The sequence below is a fragment of the Mycteria americana genome, chromosome 2, assembly GCF_035582795.1.
Source record: "Mycteria americana isolate JAX WOST 10 ecotype Jacksonville Zoo and Gardens chromosome 2, USCA_MyAme_1.0, whole genome shotgun sequence".
Lineage (NCBI taxonomy): Eukaryota > Metazoa > Chordata > Aves > Ciconiiformes > Ciconiidae > Mycteria > Mycteria americana.
Genome location: NC_134366.1, coordinates 31518637 through 31540950, shown reverse-complemented (window position 1 = coordinate 31540950; position 22314 = coordinate 31518637). Strand labels below are relative to the sequence as shown.

Genomic DNA, 22314 nt, shown 5'->3' with positions numbered 1-22314 from the left:
AATACAAACAGACTTGGAAAAAAGTTTTTATATGAACTGCAAACAACAGAAACGCTTCCAATGACTTCAGTTCTCAGTAAAAGTATTTGTAAAACAAATGCACGTTACCTTGGTGTTTGTCATTCAAACACCAAGTTTTGGAAATAAAACAGAGCCTAAAGCAAGAGTGGGGAGCTTTTTTTTTTTTCCTAAATCAAGAAAACAAAGTCCAAATGGTAGGGAAAATAACTGAACAGTAAAACTGAATAAAAGTGACTAGGATACAGCACTTTTTGTCAGTTCACTGACACTAAGTTTTTTTAGGAACTGACATAATATATTAAGAAGAATATTTGGATTGAACCAGGTTAATATAGGCTTCTGGAGACATTTTTCTCCATAAATTATTCAATGTTTTTTCCTGTCTTGACTGTTGAATTATTGATACAGGCAGGGAAAAGGAAAAAAAAAATCATTTCACATATTCATCAAATCTGCCTTTTACATTTATTGAAACTGTAATACAGTGAACCTTTGAAAGTTGTGGAGTTTTGATAATCCGAAACAAGCTCTGAATTCATTCAGCCAGAATGCTGCTGAGGCCACCATGAGCCTGGCCCTGGTATAATTACAATAGTGTCTTTGTAACCAGTCTTGGAGTCTCCCATTTGATTCAACTGAAACAAATTGTCAGAATAAAAATAAGTCAGATGTACCACAGCCATACACTTACTACATTCATTTCTCTTCTCACACCTGTTTTACTAGGATATTCTGGGAATAGCTGTTGCTATACCACAGTGCATTAGTGGGCGAGTACCAGGAGGGTATTCATTCTAAGTAACAGCAGCTCAAGCAGCAAAACATCTGGATTTCCTACAGCATCAGGAAGAAAAGTAACCTAACTGAATCCTTGTGCATACATGTATGTCCTCTCCACCTCAAGCTTTAATGATGGTCTCCATTTCAGCCACTTTTCTGCATACAAGCTGGGGCAAGGGAAGCTTTCCAGTCCATAGAGTATGAAGGAAAACTACATACTCTGAATACTCTAACTGAAGTGGGGGAACAGAAAGGCTTAGTATTTATTTTTCTCCATCTGATGACTTTGTGACTATAACAATTTCCAGAATGCTGGAGTTTACACTACTGGAGCTCTAAAAATAATTGGTTCACAGATACACAGAAAAATGAGATGCTTGCTTACTAAGATGCACTGTGCCTAGACTTAACCACATTCTTAAGCTGTTCGTAAGTACATAAAGTTAATAAAGAACTAAAGCAGTTCAGTTCAAGCTGTGCTACTTGTTTGGCAACTCCCTGCTACAGCATGAGCAATAGTTTAACTCTCCGCTGGGGGAAACTGGGGAAGATGTTAGTTGTAGGAGAAACATGTGAATGAAAAACATGGAAAAAGGACATGACGAGTCAGTTGTTAGTGCCAGGGAAAGCAACTAGAAAGACAAAACTTCCAGTGATGAACTCCCAACATGCAAGAATCTGCTCTTCTAGTCCTGTTTATACTCAGACTTTATTAAAGCGATTAATATGCTGATTGTGAACTGGTTTCTCTAAAGGAAGAGAAGCAAAGCCACCTAGAAGAGATAGTGCAGGCAAGAAGGCAGGGAGATTACAGAAGCAAGCAAAAGTACAACTGTGCTTAAGGTTGCAATGTGATGCTGAATCATACCCCGTAGTCATAATCATAAAGCGAGTATCTGGCCTCTTGGTCTTTTACTGTTAAAAAGCAGAAGTTAATTTTCTTTTTGTAAACACAATTTAATCTATAGCAAATTAACAGTTTCTATGAAAAGCAGCTGTCATAAAAAAGCCAGTCTTTTTGTGTGATGTATTTTTTCTAGCGTCTTTGTGCAAGACAGCAATCTTTTTCCTTTTGACATACATATTATGTCAGGAGTTCAAGTAGAAGCATACTGACAGATACATGATCACAGCTTTATTCAGTCTCATACTTTTGAGTTCTAACATCACAATTTTCACTTTTGATTCATGCTGCCCTTGAGAAGTACATACATTGATTGCTCAGTGGCACAACAAGTTGTTTTTAAGCACACTGCAGGCTCTTAAATTTCAAGCCAGCAACCTCTTGGCTGTTCATAAAATCAGTTTATAAGCACCACTATAGGAATGGGAAGGATGAACAACTGAGTGCAGTTTACCTTCAGTCTTCACTTAACTTGAGATACAGTTATCACCTCACCATCTGCATGCTTCCTTTGGGAAGAAGGGTAACGTTTTGTCACCAGAACTTTGATTGTACTGACAAAACTTTCCATCCTCAATCACGCCCAAGCTCAGAACTGCTTGGTACTTATCATACATCCCCCCCACCCCTTAACAACTGTCTCGTAGTACCTTCCAGGAGGCTGAGCGGTACGCAGCCCTCTCCCTGCCCTCTGCAGCCACTTGGCTCATAGCACCGCTGCTGCCACCTCCCATCATGAGGGAGGTCAGCCAGAGAGAACCAAGTCTTACATTTTACAAAGCTCTACCTGAAAAAATGCATACAGAATATTTTTGCTGGTCACTAAGGATGCAACTTGAGACAGCCTTCATACAGCCAAGCTTCCCAAACTGAGAAGCCTTCAGTAAAATCAGCTGATCACTTCATGTAGTTTTATTGTATTGCTACTCCCATTACTTCTGCTCCGTGTTTTGCCAACTACCCAAATTATCAACACATCTCAACATTCACATTTTGTACATCACCGGTGTACACCAATGTACATAGGGTGCACTTCACAACACTGATAAGTTTCCTTCCCACTTTAAACCAATCACTAAGAAAATTGACAAGAGATGAAAGTCTTCAGCACATCTTATCCGAAATATACATATATAAGCTATATTAACATATGCATCTGGATAATACTAAAATAGCCTGGGAAAGTATTTTATTCACTGAATGGCACAATGATTAATCTTTTTCCTTCCCTTCCACGGTCATTTTCCATGCCCTCTCATGCCCCTTGCTGTTTCGAGAATTTGTCTTGGTGATGGAGGAAGAAAGAAGGATGTGGCTAAGGGGAGGTGGCTGGAGGATGGGGTGATGCAGGGAGAGCTGCATCTGGAGGTAAAGGGGACAGCACAGAGCAAGGCCAGACAGTTTACAGCCACCAAGAACTGCCAAGCCCACCCTGGTGCCTCTCAGGTGGGACACCAGGAAGAGCTCAGCACCCTCCAGCCCAAAGGACGGGATGGGAAGTGTGGCAGAAGACCATGGCTTCTGGGAGGGCTTGAGCACAGCTATGGCAGGACAGCATGCACTATGCAGCACCTGGCAAGGTAAGGCACGCTCTACTCCAGGACTGTACAAAGCCTCCTCAGCAACTGCCTGGCACTCGTCTTGCCTGCCCTGTCCCAAAGGCTCCCTTACAGGGAGATTCCCAGGTTCATCAAGGTGTCATGGAAATCCCTTGTAGAAAAAAAAACCATGATCATAAATTAGGGTCTGGCACCCCAGGCACCCTCCTGGATCACTCATTGCACTGGAGCATCAGGCTGGTGGTCACAGCGCTCATGTCATGGTCTCACAGAAGACTGTTTGAATAAAAGGTCTTTGCACGTTATCCACAGCTAATGACCCGCCTCGTATCAAAGACAGTGTTTTCTCTGCCATCTGCAGCTAATGTCTGTCCAGTCTAGAGAGTTCAAAGGAGACAAGATGAGACCTGGGTCTGAAGTGCTGCAAGTGTGGTTTATCTAGGTATGAGGTAACCATCAGAACCTGAACTGTAAATGTGAACCTAGCTGGAAATGCACACAAATGCTTTTTACTTAAGGCTTTATCACTGGGAGGGAAACCTTAATGACTTTAATGATTTTATTCCTGATAATAATTACCTTTCTTAATTTTCCCTTATCTGTTCAAACCACAGGTTTAAAATACTGCTGTAATTGAGCTGAGTGGGAAAACGGAAATGATTTTTCATTATGTTAGATAAGTGGCTTGATAAAATGTAACAGGAAATGGACTGCACAAGCAGTTTTGCAGTGACATGGAGACCATCCATCTGGTTAGCTAAGAGACTGGGGAAAGTAAGTCTTGGAAATTCATCTTATTTGACATGCTACAATAATTTGATATTAAAAGCACTGACCATAAGCTCATTATTTTATGCAATTACTGCCCATTATTCTCAATGATTCAGTAGTGCCCTGCGATAAATCCCAAGACTCAAGAGCAACCCTATTTAAGATTCATTTTATTTCAATTATTAAGTAAAGGAATCTACTTGAGCCAAAATCCTTTTTTTATTTTATTTTTTTAAAGGACCCCTAAATTCAGTTAAGAGCTCCTATGAAGACTCACCCATTTACAATGGACCTCTAGTCATGGAAAATTTCAATCTGAAATACAGTTATTTCAGCTTGAAGTATAGTTCTTATAAAACTTGCTCAAGATTTCCACTGTGACAGTGTATTTTCTACCAGACCTATTTCTCCATAGGCACTTCACTAGACTTACATATCTTCATCTTGGATTATGTCACACATTGTTTTTCATCTCCCACAAGAAAGCTCTGTTTTACGTAATAACCTATGATGAAATTACTACAAATGTCTGGATGCTGAAACACTTTTTTCTTTAACTTGTTAAGACATTCAAGAAAACCTACCCCGGTATACCACTGACATAGCAAGACCAAGAACTGTTATTAGTTATGTGATTTGACTGACATTTCCCATAGCGTGGTAAAGAAGAAATCTAGATGTTGTTCACATCTAATCTGCCTTCCTACAAAGGCACAGGGTTGCATCGCTGCTTGACCTCTGTCTTGTCAAACAGGAAATCAGAAACCAGAGTGAAGCTATACTAAAAGAAAAAGGCTCACAATGTACATTCAGCATTAGAAATCAAGACTCTAAAGCCATGTTACATTTAAATTGCTTTGTGACAGTGCTTTCCTCTCAACAAATCTCAAAAAGGGATGAACCCAAAGCTACACACGTAACACCGCTATATACCCACAGTGCGTTTCATCAGTGTCGTTGCCATGCCTGCAGTGTGACCCGAGTAATTACTTTAGGTGAACTGGGGAACTGTGGCACAATAAGGGTCAGGACAAGTCAAATTCATGGGGTACACCCAGTTCCACAGGGTGTCCATGGGAGGTTAACTCCAAACCAGAAAACTCAAGCCCAGTGACAGCCTAACTGCAAAAGCAGCACTTTCTGTCAATGTTTAGTTCCAACTTTCCCATCTCCCATGGGTTAACTCCGAAAGGGAATAGATGATTTGAGTCTTCTATGCATTCTAAATATAAAGTGACATTGAGAGACAACTGTTTGGATACTGATCACTTAACTGTTCCAGATAGACCACAGTGCCTTAAGAGGAATGGGATAAGGTTAGCAAAACACTGGTTGTTGTTCCATCTGAAGGCTGCTAAGCATCGTAAAATTCTAACGGACATAATCAATATAGTTACTTGATACCAATATCTTCTATATCACACCAGGGGATGCTTTTCAGAATAAACAGCCAAACACATAACATGAGTTCAGAATAGCTCCTCTTTTAAATACGTCAGGGAACTCTTCTCTGAAATCTTGCCGAAATAGCTGACCACTTCCTTGTGAAGCATTATAGTTAAGACCAACTGCAGTTGCTGCCTTGCAGATAAACTATTTTCTTTCGTATGCTCTTAATTTTATACATATCAGCATATCAGGCATGGGAATAATTTCAAACAGATAACTAGCATCTAACTGGCATGGACTACATCCCAGCTGCTACTTTTAGAACTCATTTTAAGACTTTTTGATACTAAGGTGACAGTACTATAAGTCATCTGAAGCAAGCAAAATTATCTTATCTGTCCATATACTTCTGCGCTAAGTCTCTCTACTTGCTTGCAGCAGAAAGCCCTGAAGTATGGGATTGCTTCTCAAGTGATCTCTTGAAATACTCAAGTAGTTTTATAACACATTGTATGACAAGTTTATTATTACAACTTCTTTTGCAGCTATTTCTTTAGGGTGAATTGCCACGTCAAAGTTTTATGAACATGAAGAAAGCTCTTAGGAGAAAGGTCCAATCTGTGTTCTGCTCTGAACCCTAGCACTGATCCCATGCAGCTGGTAGTGTCAAAGTCAGACAGGACTTACTGTGAACAGCTTAAGGTTCAAACATCAGTAGTAAAAAATCCCAATGCCTGGAGTGGGAAAGAACTGTTTCCTGAAGGATAATCTGTGCATACCTCAGAAAACATTTAGGGCAGTTTTGAACCTTCAGAGTGTCATGACACCAAAACTGATTTTCTAAAGCAGATTCTTTGTGTCAGTTTGGGTGAGTGACAAAATCAGTTGTGCATTTTAGGGCATGATTCAGACCTTAGAAAGGATGCTGCATCTCTTACTTTTCAGTGTGTTTTGCTCTAGGAAAGACTTACAGTTCCAAGGTCAATAATGAAACAATCTCCTCTGTTGAAGCTGGTCCAAGCCAGGGGGACTTCTGTGGCTCTTACAACTCTCCGGCCCTTGATATGCAGAAGCCTCTGAGCACTCAGATCATTAGTAACAACATGATTAAATCCAGAGGCAACACCACCTGCCTGAATAAAACAAAACAACAAAGCAGCAAGCTTTATTTCAGTTTGATTTCTGCAAATTTACCTTTTTGCTACAGCTGAGGAGCTAGCAGGGGGGGGAATAGTTTATGCAGCAAGAGGTGAGCCAAAATAATATACTGTTTAACAGTGCTGACCACAGACCAGGCAGACTTGGGGAACACTGCTGCTGCTGAACTCTCAGGTGTGAGCCTTTATCTGAGGGAGCAGATATCACCCTGCTTCAAAGGGTTTTCAGATGAATGGGGAAAGGGAAAGCACAAGATTTACTGCACTTTGCTGCATCATCCAGAGGGTAAGGTAATGCCAAACCACACTGTTAGGACAAATATCAGTAGGTTATCAAATAAGGACTGAGGGAAAGCAGAGGAATATGCAGCTCCTCTACAAGTATTCACAACTTCCTTAAATTCAGAGGTCTGGGGTTTTTTAGTGCCTGGTTATGTGTAGAAGGAGGAGTCACTCCACAGCAGCTCTGTAATTTTCTGAAAGGAATATCTGCAACTTAGCAAAGAGCACCGAACTGGGGGAAAGCGAGACCTAACTATTGATTTAAATCTATAAAGTTTAAGTTTAAGCCTAACTTATTCCTGTAAACTGGCTTGGCTGTCTGCCTCTGAGGCAGCGTTCTCCACTCTTCCAGGAGACCCAGATCTTGGGTTGGAATAGAAAGTGTCTCTTGAAATTACAAAGAAAAAAAAAAATGTAAAAGAGTGGGTAGGTCACTGTCCAGCTCTCTTACACAAGCAGATTTAAAAGCTTCAAGTTGGTTGTGTAGACTGTGACAAGTTACAACCTCCATAATGGAAAAAGGCTGACTGAGCAATGGCTCCCAGAGCTCCTGCTAGGAGATTCTCAGGAGATACATTACTTTATTCTTAAAAAACACTGACGTCTCAAAAAATTTCCTTCCAAAGATTCTGCTTCTGCAAGCGACACAACAAGGAGGCTGGCACTACAGCTTTTTAAAACAGAAAGTTTTCATGAAAAGTATTTGGGAGTTTTTTTACCTACCTCAAAGAAAAAAACTGCAGTAGGACTGCAAAAGCACCATTTTTAGACAAAAGTGAGGTTTTGGTCTTTTCCACCCTACTCATGTTTTTAACCACTTAAGGACATTGGGTTCTGCATTTGAACAAAATGATTCAGTCTACAACATAGAAATGGTTTCTGTGAAATTTACTGCCTCCCAAACAGAGTCCCTACTGTGAGCACCCTTAGACAGACAAGTATGAAATCTCAGAATAGCTTAATTTGGGGGAGAAAAAAAGAAAAATCACTGGGACAGGTTTTCAGTTATTGGAAGAGACACTGGTAAACAAGCTGCTGCTTTCTGTGTAACTACTGGGACTCCTATAGTTTGGGATAGGTAGTTCAGATCCAAACTTACTAAACATTAAGAAAAAATTTTTAAACTTTCAGTAACAGATACAAAGCAAAACATTTGATTTCACCTGGGAGACAATCTTACATATATTTTTAGAATATATTTTGACAGCTGGCTCTTTACCTTGTATTTAATTCCTCCTTTGAAGTAGCCCAAAAACTCAGTAGACTCATATCCTTGAATTTCTCTACTCTGCACAGGCTTTCCTCCTAAATAGTCATCCATTTGAACAGTGAAGATAGCTGCAGCTGTGCTTTCGTCCTGGGTACATTCTTTCCCTGAAATAAGATGAAATATTATGTCTATAAAGCACTAATATAACTTCAAATTTTGTGGGAGAAAGTGTTTCTGTGACAATCAGGCACTGCTTTCAGCAGGTTATACGGCCCATGTATGTGTTGCAAAGCAGCACTACATCATAACCTTGTTCACCACCAAATGCATGACCATCCAGACCATTTCTTAACTACTTGTACAACTGCATTCATAAGAAAAAAAAAGTGAAAAATAGCCAAGTTTGTCTTCTCTCAGCCTCTTTGACCAATAGAACATTAAGTGAGCTTAGCATGACAAGTGTCTACAGTAGTGATTTTTGGACTGAGTTGAAGTGCAAAGACCAAGGAAGGTCATGTCAAAGGACTGATTAGATGGTAAAGCATATATTTACGCTAAGAGCAACTCGCCAAGCCATAAAGTTAAAATAACTCGAGAGCAGTCCTATTGACACTATAATGCAAGCAAAGCTGTCTTATTAGATTGCCTGGTACAGCTAGGAGAAATAAAAGCAGCTTTGGGCTCAGATACTTGCTTCACGAGGTCACACTGTTTTGTACCTTTCAGAGATTAGCCTCTTCTGAGGACTGTGGCAAAATGGCCTTCTTAACTAGCGTGTTGATGGCCTAATCACACTGCAAATTAGGCTGTATATTAAAACAAAACTTTTAGCGTGGGCCCATACCTTTTTGATGAACGTTTTCAGCAGTTTTGGTATTGTTTCAAAAAAAGCACAAATAGGATCAAGTCTCAAAAAACTGGCTTCTCAAGAACTTCTGAAGAGTAAGGAAAGGTGAGGTTTTCCATTTAGTTTTTATTTTTTCTTTCTAAATAAGCAGGAGATGCTGGTATACAAGCAACAGTTCTCAAGAGCAGCTTCTCACCTTTGGTGTCACAGGAAGCCTGTCGGTAAGGTACTAGGAAAGAATAAAGCATGGGAGAAGGGGGACAGGGATACCTAAGGGCATCACTGACCTAGCTCCTCTCTTAGGAAGAATGAGTGCCCTACTCATGGCCCAGCAGTGCAAATGCCACAAGACAACTCCCCTCCACCCACCAACAACTGTGCTTCTCCCAGGAGCAGTGTCACCACTGCCACCACCACAGCTTTTGTGGGGACACAGGTGCAATGGAAGCCTCCAGAAAGCAGCAAGAATGAAACAGGGATCCAAAGAATGGAGACATAGGGAAGACAAGAACATGAGGCCTGCCCAAAAATTGTAAAAAAACATAACTGAAAGCAGGACGTAATCCAAGAACCTCTGAAAAAAAAAAAAATCCCCATCACTCAGTGATAGAAGAACTTGCTATGTGGCAATATACTCTCAAACCTGGGTACCACCTTAAATTTGGTGGTAGAGTTTAGGGGTTTTTTGTTCGTTTAATATGGTTATTCATGTCCATTAGGACTAGATCCTTCAGACTTATTACTTGCAATTACACAACAGGGTTCAGGGCCAAAGAAAACTGGTTTTGGAACAGTGTTAGAGATAAGAACTGCTACCGAGCTCTGTCTCACAGCTGCTATGCAATAAAATACTCAGTGAAACCCTGTTTAAAAAAACAAGTGAGCATCAATCCAAGTGTAAGTTATTCAAGCTTGTATGAAAAACAGATTTACCTTACAGTCTGAGGCACAAACAGCTATAAGCCAGTATATAGGAAAAAGAACAAAATTTTTTACCAGACTAGATACTGGTTCACATGGATAGGTCTTATCACTTAATCTCTGGGGACAAGGGTTAAAAAATAGTTAAAAACACCATGCATGATTTTATTAAAGATACTAAGCAGGGTATAGCCAGTCTTACTCCCACAAGTAGCCTCATACTGGCATAGTACATGCTGTTTCCACTAGTGATAGTTTCAAGTCGAGGCAGGTCCCTTAGGATTAGCTACTAAGACATCCCTCAATTGCCAGGGCAGATATCTGAGACAGGATCTCTGAGCCAAGTTAAAAGTGGATACAGCTACCACAACACAGATCCACATTGATTGCTTGGCCATGCCAACATCATTGCAGCACCTGAGTTAGCTTGTTCAGAAATTATCCAACCTGGACAGCACTTCACTGTATGCGAGATAAGCCAGTTTTACCAAGTTTCTCATAGGAAGCTTCAGGCCGATACAACCGTTTGATCACTTTAACCCTAGGATGCCAGTCACAGCACAAGACTGTCAGCACATCAAGGTCACAGACCACCCTCTCATGGTCTAGACCTCCTTCTAACCCCTTGGGTATGCCTGAGCAAGGTATTCGGAGAAAGTTTGCCACTATATAATATGAAAATTCAATGCTCTGCTTTTATTCTGAGTTTGGGGTCTTTTTTGGTGAAGTCATTAATCCATTCAGACTCAAAGCCACCATAGGAGGCCCACACAATAACACATGCCACAGACGACAGGCAGGAGTAGGACCATGTCACCAAATGGCAAGGCCCTTGTAAGTATCTAAGCCCAAAGTCTGTAGGGTTTCCACCAATCTAATTTCACAAGAGCTCTTTCCATCCTAAAGTCTGACTGATAACGACTGCTGTAACCGTTCAGAGACAGCTTATGGGAAGTCTTGAGAAAGACCCTACTGAGGTCTTCCTGGCCCACGGGTTATACAGCCTTTGCTCATGAGGAAAAAGTTTGGTGTACGTAACAGCTGTGTGAATTAATCAGCAAAAATACCAAAGTTATTCAAACTCTTGCCCTGGGTGTGACTGCCCTTCCTCATACACCTTGTATGAGGTCCTGGTCTCCTGTTGCTATTAAGCTTGCAGCAGTGTTTGAGCATCTCTGCCCCACTACTGGAGTATCTTGCAAGCAGGAGGGGATTTCCCAGCAGGTAGCCACGCTGCTGCCAGCTCGCTGCATAAGAACAACGAGTGCCCAGGTTACCTGAAGCTATTTACAGTATCCGGCTATCACCACATCAGCACGAGATGTGCATCAGTGTGTACAACTAAAGGTCTTTAGCCAACAAAGAGGTTTTAATTACTGCAAGTGTCAGTCACTGTTTTGACTTCACTTCCAGTTGCAAAGAGCCTTTGCATCTTTCCCTGGGAAGTGTCTACTATACCTTAACTACAAGATAATAGTTCTAACTTCATGAACAAAGGTCTAGACAGCCGACCCCTGCTATTAACTAGCAGTGCTGTTGACACAAGAACATCTGCCAGAAATTAATTTACGCTGCCATCTATGATTATACTCTTGTCAGAGACAGACACTATCCCACATGCCAGCTGGATAACTCATAACACAAAAAACCAAACAAGCTTCGAACATTTTTGCAGAAACAATCCCAGCTTTATCTGCTATTCTTTTTCAATGCATCCAAAAGTACAATGAGAACCACAGCAACTCAAACACGTTGATGTTAATACACATTGACCTGTCTTTATGTGCATTCACCGAGATGATTGCCTACAAACACAAACCTTGTGATGGTGAAACAAGAACAAAGTAATAGATCTCGGGCAGCTACGCAGCAACCACTGTGGTCGGATGACTTGGTGACCAGACAAGGAAGTCTCAAGAAACCTCCAGAAGATGAGGAAGTCACCTAAAATGCATCCTTATGTCAGACTTCTGTTTTGCTGTAAATGCCGTGCTAGTCAAGGTTGAAGGCAAAAGACATCAGCCCGATTCCAGTGTTCCCAGTTGCTTCAGGAGAGGCTTTACTAGGCTGTCAGACTGATGTTAAAGAGAAGATGTTTTACAGAAAGCCTGGTGACTTTGCCTCCAATCTCTGTATCATCAAAAAGCAAAATTAGTCTAGCTGAAAAAGGCGACATCTGGACACAAAGCAGTGTGACAATGCCACAGGGAGATGGCCGAGATGAAATTTCGGTCCTAATGGCAACAAAGGCAAGAAAACTCTCCATCTGAACGAAGGCAGGATTCCACTTGTGAATCTTGGTTGGACGCAGCCAAGACTTGAGCTAACCCTTCGGCACTTTTCCAGACTCACATCGCAAAGCGGGCAAATACCCTCCTTCCTGCCACACCCCGCTCTCCCATCCCCGCAGCCCCTTCCCACCGCCGCACCAGAAGCGGGGAGGCTCGGCTTCGCCCAGCCCCTCGGCTGCAGCCCCACTTCTCTCACTTAAGTGCCTCCACTTGGAGGCTTCACACACGCAGCCCTGCCGACGAGGGAGGGGGACGACCTCAGCTCCCCGTGCCCCGGAGCCCGGCGAAGCCGCAGGAAGCTCCAGCCGCCCCCGGCCCCAGAGCCCCGCTGCCTACCGAGCCAGTAGTGGAGGCGGTAGGCGGCGGCGGCGGCGCGGCGGGCGGTGCGCAGCACCAGGTACGCGTCCCCCACGAAGAACTCGCCGTGGCGGCTGGGGGGCACCGGCACCAGCTCCAGCCGCTCGACGCGCCACACCTGCAGCCCGCTCTGCTGCCCGGCCTCGGCGAAGGCCGGCGGGGGCCGGTCGGGGGCCATGGCGAGGAGCGGAGAGACGGCACCGCTGGGCCCCCCCGCACCGCCTTTATAGCGCTCGGCCCGGCCCCCCGGGCGGAGCGGGGCCAGCCCCGCCCGGCCGCCGCCCGGGCTGGGGAGCCCGGGGAGGGGAGCGGCTGGGCCCGGCGGGGAGCGGGGTGCGCCTTCCCTCCCGGCTGCCGCTGGCGGCCCCGGCGCAGGCTGGCCGAGTTTTCGTTTCTTTACCGGTTTGGAACACGCCTGCGAAGCTCACCCGGCATACTTTTTCTTTCTGTGCCCCACGGCCGCTGCAGAGGGGTTATAAAGAATCAGCAGCCCTTGCTGCAGGCGGGTAGTTTTTCTCTATTCTAAAATGAGAAGAAAAAAAAAAAATGCCAAGAAAGCACAGCACGACCGGCCTAGCCCAGTGGCTACGGGTGTTACGGTGCTGTGCGTTTGGCTTATACAATTACCACATCTGCCTTGTTTTTGTAAGCTGCTCATATCAGAATGCAAATAACAGTTTTTATAGCTTGCGCTTGCTGCTGGGCTCTTTTTTTACCCCAGATTGGAATGGCAGAGCGCGGCTCTCATTCTCCATCCGGTAATTGCACTTTGTTTGTCCAATATTGCCAGGAATCTTTTTGTAGGGGGAAAAACCTTGCACCTCGTTGAAGATTCCAGATGAAGCCCAGAATTGATATAAATTTCCCTTTCTCAGAAAATGGAAAGCGTTGTGCTGGTGTTTTTCCAACACCATGCAACAACAACCCAAAGGGGTTAAACCCATCCACGTCCTACTTGTCCTTTATAAATGGTTGGTACATCATCCTGGCAGGTCGTTACAACACAAAAATTATAGCAAATCACTGCTTTCATCTGATATTGGTAGAAGGTAGATTAATCTGGATAGGATACAGATAGGTACAGCTCAAGCTGTCAGTGTATCAAAAGATACATTTCAGAGAGGGTTGTGTTTAGGTCCATTGTCTTATCCACCTGGATTAATTTTGAGGCTTGTGATTTCCCTACGAGCTTGTTTTAGCAAGTTAATACAAGCAGAGTGCAAGATCCACCTGCGGGTGGATCGGGGCTACCTCGGGCAGGGGGCAGAGGCACAGCTAAATGCAACAGAGCAGCTGGAGAGCATCTTCTCCGGCAAAAAGTTAAAAAAAGCACCACATCTGAGAAATCCTTTTAGCTGTCTTCCCTGCCTTCTTTTCATACTGTCTGGTGTACAGTTTAGCTATTGAGGGAAAAGATGCCGTTACACAATGTGTACCTACTACCACCTCCCATTTTGGTGAGCATCCGGTCATCAGCTTGCCAGACACAGGTGTACCGGCACCCTAAACTCTAACCCCACTGTTTAAAAAAGAAACCTGTGGGTGCTCTGCTTTGTCCAAGGTCCAGCTACACATGTTACAGCTCACCTTCACCAGTTCACGACCAGGCATTTTATCCCTCATTCTGCCAGGGCTGAGGACTCAGTGAGTCTGAGCCTGCTTGATAAAGCACTATGCCTCCCAAATGAAATACTTTTATCCAGACCATTCGCCATGTGCAGAAGAGAAAAAACTTCAGGAAGAACAGCCAAAAAATTCCAGCAGTTCCAGTTTCAATATGGTATCAGATGTTTCGAAATATTCGTAAGTGGTTTCTCAGATTTACCCTTTCATCTATGCTAGTTGTTCTTCTTTTCACTTTTACTCACTTAATTACACCAAGCAGTTTTTCTTCCTCTCATTGCATGCCTTGTTGCACTCTCATGCATTAGTTAGCTTTAGTCAGTGGGGGCAGAACTTACCACACACTCTGTAATTGTATGGATTTGCTATTTCTTCTGAAGTTGGCAAGTTGCACTCCCTTTGGAAGGGTGCTGGGTTTTGCCCATACATGAGCTCAAACCAGCCCGGTGTTATGCAGCCTCATGTCTCCTACCTGTTCTGCCTGCCTTGCCAAGCTAAGATTGTGCACAGATTTCACAGGCCAGTTGGGTCAAATTTACATCTCCTTATTCTGGCTTTAAATTTTCAATCAACAGACCAAATACTACTCTCAGCTGTATCCCTGTTGCTGTCATGAGATGCACGCTAATGCTATTTGTTCAGCATTGACCGTGCCCGCTATCACACACCAATGGACAAAGGTTAAAGACACAAGAACAGTTTAGTTTTGTCTGAGAGTCTGTGGCACTACACAGGCGCCAAGCATGTTAGTACTGACGGCAGTTTTCTCATGCCCAAATTTGTCTTACTAGGATTACGTACTATGTAATCACTTACTGGCTGCTAGCAAAGAAAACCTTGGGTTGAAGTTTGTATTGTAAGTGCCAGGATATTTGTTTGTACTCCTCAACATGAATTTTTGTCTGTTTGCAAATCTTGCTTTTGCAATCTCACTCCTTATGAAAGTTGTACTGTCTTCTGTCTTGATCCATTTCCATCTGTTTTTTGTAGCAAAAATAAGCACTGACTTTGTTAACATTACACAGATTTTCATAGCATTTTAAATAATCAAAGCTTTCTAACATGCAGTTATTCAAAAGTGAAATTTTGGAGAAAAAAGATGAGAAGTATTCTAGGATTTGCACATTCAGAAAGAATATTTAAAATTACTTTTTACGTGCTTTTGCATGTTTTTTCATGTAGTAATTTAAGTGAAGAGAACTACAAAACAACATTGTTTTTGTGACTCAGAAGTCCCAGGTCAAATTGTAATTACTACACTCCTGCGAAATTGCACTAGAATGGAATTTCAGACTACCTTAACACTTTAAAGAGTTCCGTTCTAATTTCCTAAAGATTATATTTTGCTGATAACTTATGGCTTTCTCAGAAGGATGGCAAAGGCCTAGTGCTGTTTTAGCTTTGGAGTAACAAAGGGAAATAATTTTGCGTCACACCCTTTCCTCAGTGGGAGGGGGGATATAGCAATTGGCTGCTGTCGCAGACCGGGAGCAGTCATGGAGTAAAGATGCACGGATTTCTACCTGCTTGACTGCACCATTTGAGATAAGGCCATCTTTAAATGCCTGCTTTTTTTCCAAGTCCTGAGTGCAATTCTCTAATAAGTCACACAGAAGGTGTTCCTGCTCCTCATCTAGTCCTTAAAGGAGCAGAGATTCAAACTTGTATTGAGTTTAAAGCTTTGGTATGACTCAGAGAATTTGAGGACTTATGAAAAACTTTGCCATTTAATTTTGCTAATTTACTTCCAAAATCTTTTGTTATATTGATTAAGGGATCTTCTTCCCTTAAAGTATTGTTGTCATATAATGCATATATGCAGGGTGTGGGCGTGTATACGCATATGAAAAAACAGAATGCAATGTACTGAGTTCTGATTTTTATACCTATCAGGATTGCAACAAAATAAGGTGGTGTTTCCAGGTCATGCACACAAGGACCTCAGAAGGGCTCCCAGAAGATGAAGTCCGGCATCTTTCCCAGTAGGAATAACTTTCAGTATGGATTGTTGAAGTCTAAGGTTTAAGTCCTTCTACAAGGCTGATATCCTGTGTTGAATTACAGTTCCAGGAACTAACAATAGAAGGAACAAAAAGAGAACGTGAGGAGAGAATATTTTCAAATGTCATGAGTGTTTCCTTTTACAAAGCTTATTTCTTCTTCACCACATATGCCAAATACCCTCCTGAACCCTATGACCCTACCTCAACAATGGGATTACAGATGTTTAGTTTTTCCTCCAGTTTCACATTACAAAGTTTGCTGTACACAGAGTATGTGTGTCAAAAGCACACTCTTGTCCAAACAGTTGCAGAGGTCAACCCCTGTTCTCATCTGTTCTGTTGCTGAATTACGAATCAATAGTTAGTTCAGATTTACCCCAAATATAGTAAGTCAGTTCACAGATCTGAGCTAAATTCTTATTTCCAATATACTTCTAAAAAAAAAATAATCACTGGTACTGTATGAGCAGCAGCAGAATTAGACCATACAGCTTTAAAAGCCAAGTTATCAAAACCAGGCTATAGAATTATGTTACCACTTGCTAATTCTCTCCATTCTCTCATCATCCCTCAAAGCATCCTGCATGGTAGCCCAGCTTCGACAGGAGAGGCTTTAGCAAAGCCAGAACACCCTGAAGAAAAACTGAAACCTAGCTTTCCTCCTTACTGGCAAAGTTTGAGTCACGAGGCTACCAAATGCGAGCTATGCAGAATCCCAACCAGTCGCCTCACACAAAAGTAGTAAGTCCTCTGTTACCTTCAAGAGAGGAGTCTGGTTTTAATCCTCCAAGTCCAGAGCAAATAAAGGGCCTTAGTGTGTAGCTTTGAGGCAGGTATCGAAGGCATAGAGAGGCTAGGATCACAGCTACACTATGTGCTCCACTTGGCAACTGCCCGGCTCCTGCCTACGCCCTGCTCTGGTTGCGTGAGCGCTCTCTCGCTCTCCGTGGCAGTGGCTCTGCCCCCTCTACGAGCAACGAGGGATTCTTCAGTGGCACCCGCCACTCTCAGCTGGGCAGGTAAGGACACCGCACGCCCAGCAGCTGAGGAGCTCCGACGCTCCAAACTCATGCTTCAGCAACGGTGCTGCCTAAGTAGGGCATGCAGAAGAAGCAATCTGAATGTTGGCTTCAGTCAAAGAATCTAGGAAAACATTTTTGACACTTCTCACTAGCAGTGAGAAGTGAAGTGTTAATTATTAAGTATGTTACAGCTCCCTGCATTTTTCTTATGTTCTTCCCCTGAAATATTCAATGAGCAGCATAAAAGTTTAATCAAGAAATTCTGATTATATGTTCATCCCAAGGCACAGTATATTATATCTCAAGGAGTCAGAGAGAGGGAATTGAAGCAGTCCTTCAGCAATACCCTATCTTCCAAGAGACAGAAGGTCTCCTTTATGTTTATAGGACGTGGCATTTCATTGCATGGTCATGGGAGTAGACAAGATTCAGAAAAACATTCTCAGACTCCTCATTTTACCCACCTTGGCTATCTAGACAGACAAATACCATCATTATTCACACCAGTGATTTATCAGCCTGTCCACGTTTCCTGCTCATTTGGTCTACCATAGGAATAAATCACGCTGTTCTGTACAGAGATGTGGCTTGGTAAGTTTCACCAAAATCATCCCGCTGATCCTTAAGCTTGCTTCCTTGTATTTGGATATAGTGGTCTCAAGTTTGATGAGGAAAATCTCCAGCTCTCTGCAAAGAGTTCAAGTTCAGGTTTTCAGTGAATCAGTGTATCTTGGTTGGAAATAGAAAAATGGAAAGGCCATTCTTCATTAAGAAAGATTCAGAGGTATTGGCCAAAAATTGTCACTCAGAAAGTTTAATTAAAACCAGGCTATTTTATATCAGTTGATAACTTTGATTATTGTTACAAAACCTCTTTCACTCCCTTTTATCGATTTCCACGGTATTGCTGGGATTCAACTGCATGCTGCTTTGTGAAACAAGATGCCCTATGAAAAATGGTTGGTTCCATTCATGTCACTAAAGGTTATACCCTGTCGTAAGGCACAAGTCAGCATCAGCTGAGTGCTCCAGCTTGTCCATTTGTTTTGCGTAAGTGGAAGTGGCAATGTGTCAGGTTGGTGGATTTTTTCCCATTAAAAAAGATGAAGTGACATCACTTTATCTTACAGAGGATGGAAGGCAGTAGGGAATCAAACCCTGATTTCTTTCTTTCTTTCTTTCTTGTGTAAAGTTCAAATACATAAGCTAAAAGGGCTATGTATGAGGTAGTTACAGAATTTGTCTGCATAGACTGACATTCTGTAAGTGTCAAAGAGCGGTGTTTATCCTTTTTGCATTTGAAAATACTGTAATTTTGGTCTGACTATAATTTCAGAATGATCTTTGGAGTGTCAAGAAGTGATAATTGAAGTTTCTTATTTGTGTGTTGCAGCATACAGGTTTTGATGATGGATTAAGTTATTTTTGAACACTGGGAAAAGAGGGACAAGAAAACTGCCACATTCCCATTTACCGTCAGTGCAATAATTAAAGTTAAAAGCATCTGAGTAAAACTGAGGAAAAGAGGTTTACCCAAACACAAGAAATCAGCAACAATCTGAAGAAAGGACAATCATCTTCTGGACCCATTAATTAAATATGCAACATCCGTCAAGACTCTAACAAGATATCCTTAAAACTGTGGAAGGAGGGCCTGAGGTATTGGATATGGCAAGCGGGAGAGTGGAGAGCACCCCGGGAAAACATCCTTCTCCATCTGCATAAACCAGTGGCTCTTCTAGACATCTACTCACAAAGGGGAAAGGGGAAACAATCAAATCTGTAGAAAAGTGGTAAAAAGCAAAACTGCTGGTAGTTATCTAAACTGAGGTAGGATTTCAGTTTAATTTATTTCATTGCATTCTTCAAATGGTAAATGTTTCCTTCATTAATTCCTTGATACTAATTCATCTGCGAGAGTTACTGAATTTAATATAAAAAGGAACAATCTTTGTGAGACATTAAACTAAGATCCTAAGGAAATGATATTTTTGCCAAGATTCTAATTGCAGGTGTATTTTGAAATAAAGTTATTCTAAGATAGCTTTTTCTCTTGAATGAAGATAATATGTCAATGCCTTTACGCATTTAAAGGCAGTGTGTGTGAAAAGCAGAGTACTCAAAGCATGTGCATCTCCTACCCCCGTTTAGCAAGTAGTGCCTCTGAATTCTCAAAGAAGGAATAAACTCATTCATTGGAGCTGATTTCAGTGGTAGATATCCATGGAGTAGGCCAGATTCTCTATTCCAGGCAAAACAGTTGTATGATAACTATAAATAAAAATAGGATTTAAGCTTCTTTACATTTTCAGAATAACACAGATCACTGTAGTGGTATGGGTGCTTTTAAAATACAGAGTAGCTCCTCATTAATAGATATCTGCAAGTATGGAGCTGAGTACTTAAAATTACTTTTTTCATCAAATCTCACATATGAACGTATTCTGGATTTGGAAACCATATATTGAAACTATTTTTTTTCCAAGACATTCATTGACCTTCACATAAAATTTGAAACACCTTCTAACAATTTTTTCAGGTTTTAATTCACTGACCCTGGACACTTACTTAAATCACTCAAATATCTGAAACAGAAAAGAAGGGGAGGGAAATGTGAGAAAGAAGGCAAAGACTTTCTGTTTTCTGACTTTCTGAAAAAAGTCTGTTTGAAGGTTTCTTGAATTTGGTACACCAACCTGGGAAAATAAACATTTTCTAGATTGTTGAAAACATCCAGTTCTTGCCAAGCTCATATAGGAGAGTATTTATGCCTCCCACTTGTCTTCTTAAAGCACAGGTATATTGTTATACTTCAACTAATGAAAGGCTAAAGTGGTTTCAAACTCTCTGAGAACACCACATTTGAGAATTATGAATTTTGTTACTGTGTGTCAGCTTTTATGTATTAGCCAAGTTTAATTATACCAGCACAAAACACTAAGATCACTAACAAGAGTCCTGTCACAGCATTTTAAAATTAATACTCTCAGCATTGCTTCAGTTTGAAGGCGGCAGGAAAGTTTCGTTGATCAGCCTTCCCAAATTCAGTGAGTAGTTTCTAAGATCACTGACATTTATTGGGGATCTGCCCATTGAGTTTAGCAGATCTAAAAGCAAAGCTATCTGAATGAGAACAAAGGCATCCATAAATTTGTTTCTACATCAAGGTCACCAGATTTATAAAATTACCTTCTTCCTTTTCTCTGAAATATTGAAAGTATACTAATTCGCTAAAAAGCTGCTGAGATCTGCAAACCTGCTGGAAGCAGCTTCTAAAATAGTTATCTTTTGGTAGCACATGTTCAAGACAGGGTCTTGATGTTGCTCAAGAGGTCTACAGAAAGATCTATTTTAAATCAAAGCTTGGGACTGATTCCTGTTTCAAGACTCAGAGACATACTTACTGGAAAAGGACCCAATCTCTCTGTTTTCTGATTAGCAGTACGCATAGAAAGCGTGGAGGTGCCTCGACATTAAAAGTTGTACTGTCAGCATAACATTTATTTCAAAGTTGATTTCATACATCTAAGTGACAAGGAAAGACACAGAGCAATATTTTGTTAGGGGTTTTTGCCACTCATCAGGAACAAGTTTTTTCATACGAAAGTCTGAAGAACACACATTTCATATCAACTCGAGTCAGGTTAGCAAATCATGCAGCTCCCTCAGCCCTAGAGTCCAAGGCAAAAATTAATCTTATGGGAATCAGTACATTTTCTTAATGTCTTGTTTTAAGGAGCCTATTATTCTAGAGAAGGCATGTCCTCAGGGACACAAGTGTATTATCTTTGCAGACCCTGTTCTCCTGACTCCTCTTCCAATTTCACAAAGGGCAGATACCAGACAAAATGAAGTGTGAGGTAAAATGCATAACTGGTGTGAGACAGTGAAATGCGCAGATTATTTACACGCCCTCAATCCTAGCTAGCATTAGGCATAGTTCCCAGAACAAATGAATCCCCTGACTGTAAAAAAAAGAGCTAATGTCTCCAATATACATCATCCCCTCTTTTCCTTTGTGTCAATAATACTGTATATACTTGTGCTCCCAAACAGAACTACAGCATTCACTCCTTCCAGAATAAAACAGTTGAACAGCTACAAAGCACCCTTTAGCTTCTCCCCCAAATCTGTAGTTTAGGTACCTCTTTTCCCTGGGTCTCCAGTTTAACCTGCTAAGGTAAATACCATCCCACCATCCTGGTGCAATGCTCCAAGGTCTCTGGCACTCTCCTGTCCCATGTTTCCAAGCTCTGCTCCTGAGCCTTCTTGACCAGATCTGTCTAGAAGCCAAATATAAATGTTATCTCCGTCCCAACCATTCCCCCTTCTTTGCTTTATATGTAAGACTTCTGGCAGTACACTTCTCAAATATCTACTTTTAAAAATAAAATCCTGAACAGCACCACGAAAGACTGGGGGATGCCCACTCTTACGGAACCTACAATGTTGTGAAACTGTGATAAACCGTGTGGTGCTAGAAAATAACAACAACAACAACAACAACAAAACCACCCCAGATCAATAAAGTCAATAAATAAATTTGATAAATTTCATGCTCTCTTTTCTTCAATGACACAGCAACACAGCACTATGTGCATGGACTGTGTGCTTGAAATTCCAGATCTGGAAGTCTCTTAAGGCTTTGTCCAGCTCTTCCTGGATTCAAGAGAAACTTTTTCCTTACTCAATGCAAGGTAGCCAACATTACGTGATTACACAACCCCTGTGTGCTTGGTTTCGTGTTTCACACAGGGCATGCCAGCCAGCTTTTAGAGACTTGATCAGGGGGAAGGGTGCATATTGATACATTATTTTAAAATACAGCAGGGCATTATATTCCCTTTCCTTCCTCGCCTTTTCCACAAGGCCAGAACATTTCCTCTGTTGGGAAAAGAAAAATCCCGTTGGTGTCCTTGGACTTCCTCTGTTTCTAGTTATTTTCACTAGTAACACTGTTTGTTATTTACTTTCAAAGGTACATAACCATCAACAAGAACAATTATCCTCTCAGGAAACCATGTATGGGAGCGCATCTGTTTATGGCTCCGTGTTTGACTTTCCACTGGCTGCCAGGTGATTGCTGTTTTCCTATCCATCTCTTGAGATGAACATTCAAGGAATATCACCACTACTTGGTTACTGTGTTCTTCAACTCTGTAGGAAGCAAGTGAAAA

General features: G+C 41.7%; 1 protein-coding gene across 1 annotated transcript in view; it reads right to left on the bottom strand.

Moving 5' to 3' along the window:
* Nucleotides 1-12667, bottom strand: part of SCIN (scinderin) — a 54528-nt gene extending 41861 nt beyond the window's left edge. The window contains exons 1-3 of the mRNA XM_075495540.1: nt 12469-12667; nt 8083-8237; nt 6396-6557 (exon numbers count right to left, since the gene is read on the bottom strand). Coding sequence (XP_075351655.1) covers nt 6396-6557; nt 8083-8237; nt 12469-12667 — 516 coding nt within the window. The remainder of the gene's footprint in view (nt 1-6395; nt 6558-8082; nt 8238-12468) is intronic.
* Between the last annotated feature and the right edge of the window lie 9647 nt (nt 12668-22314).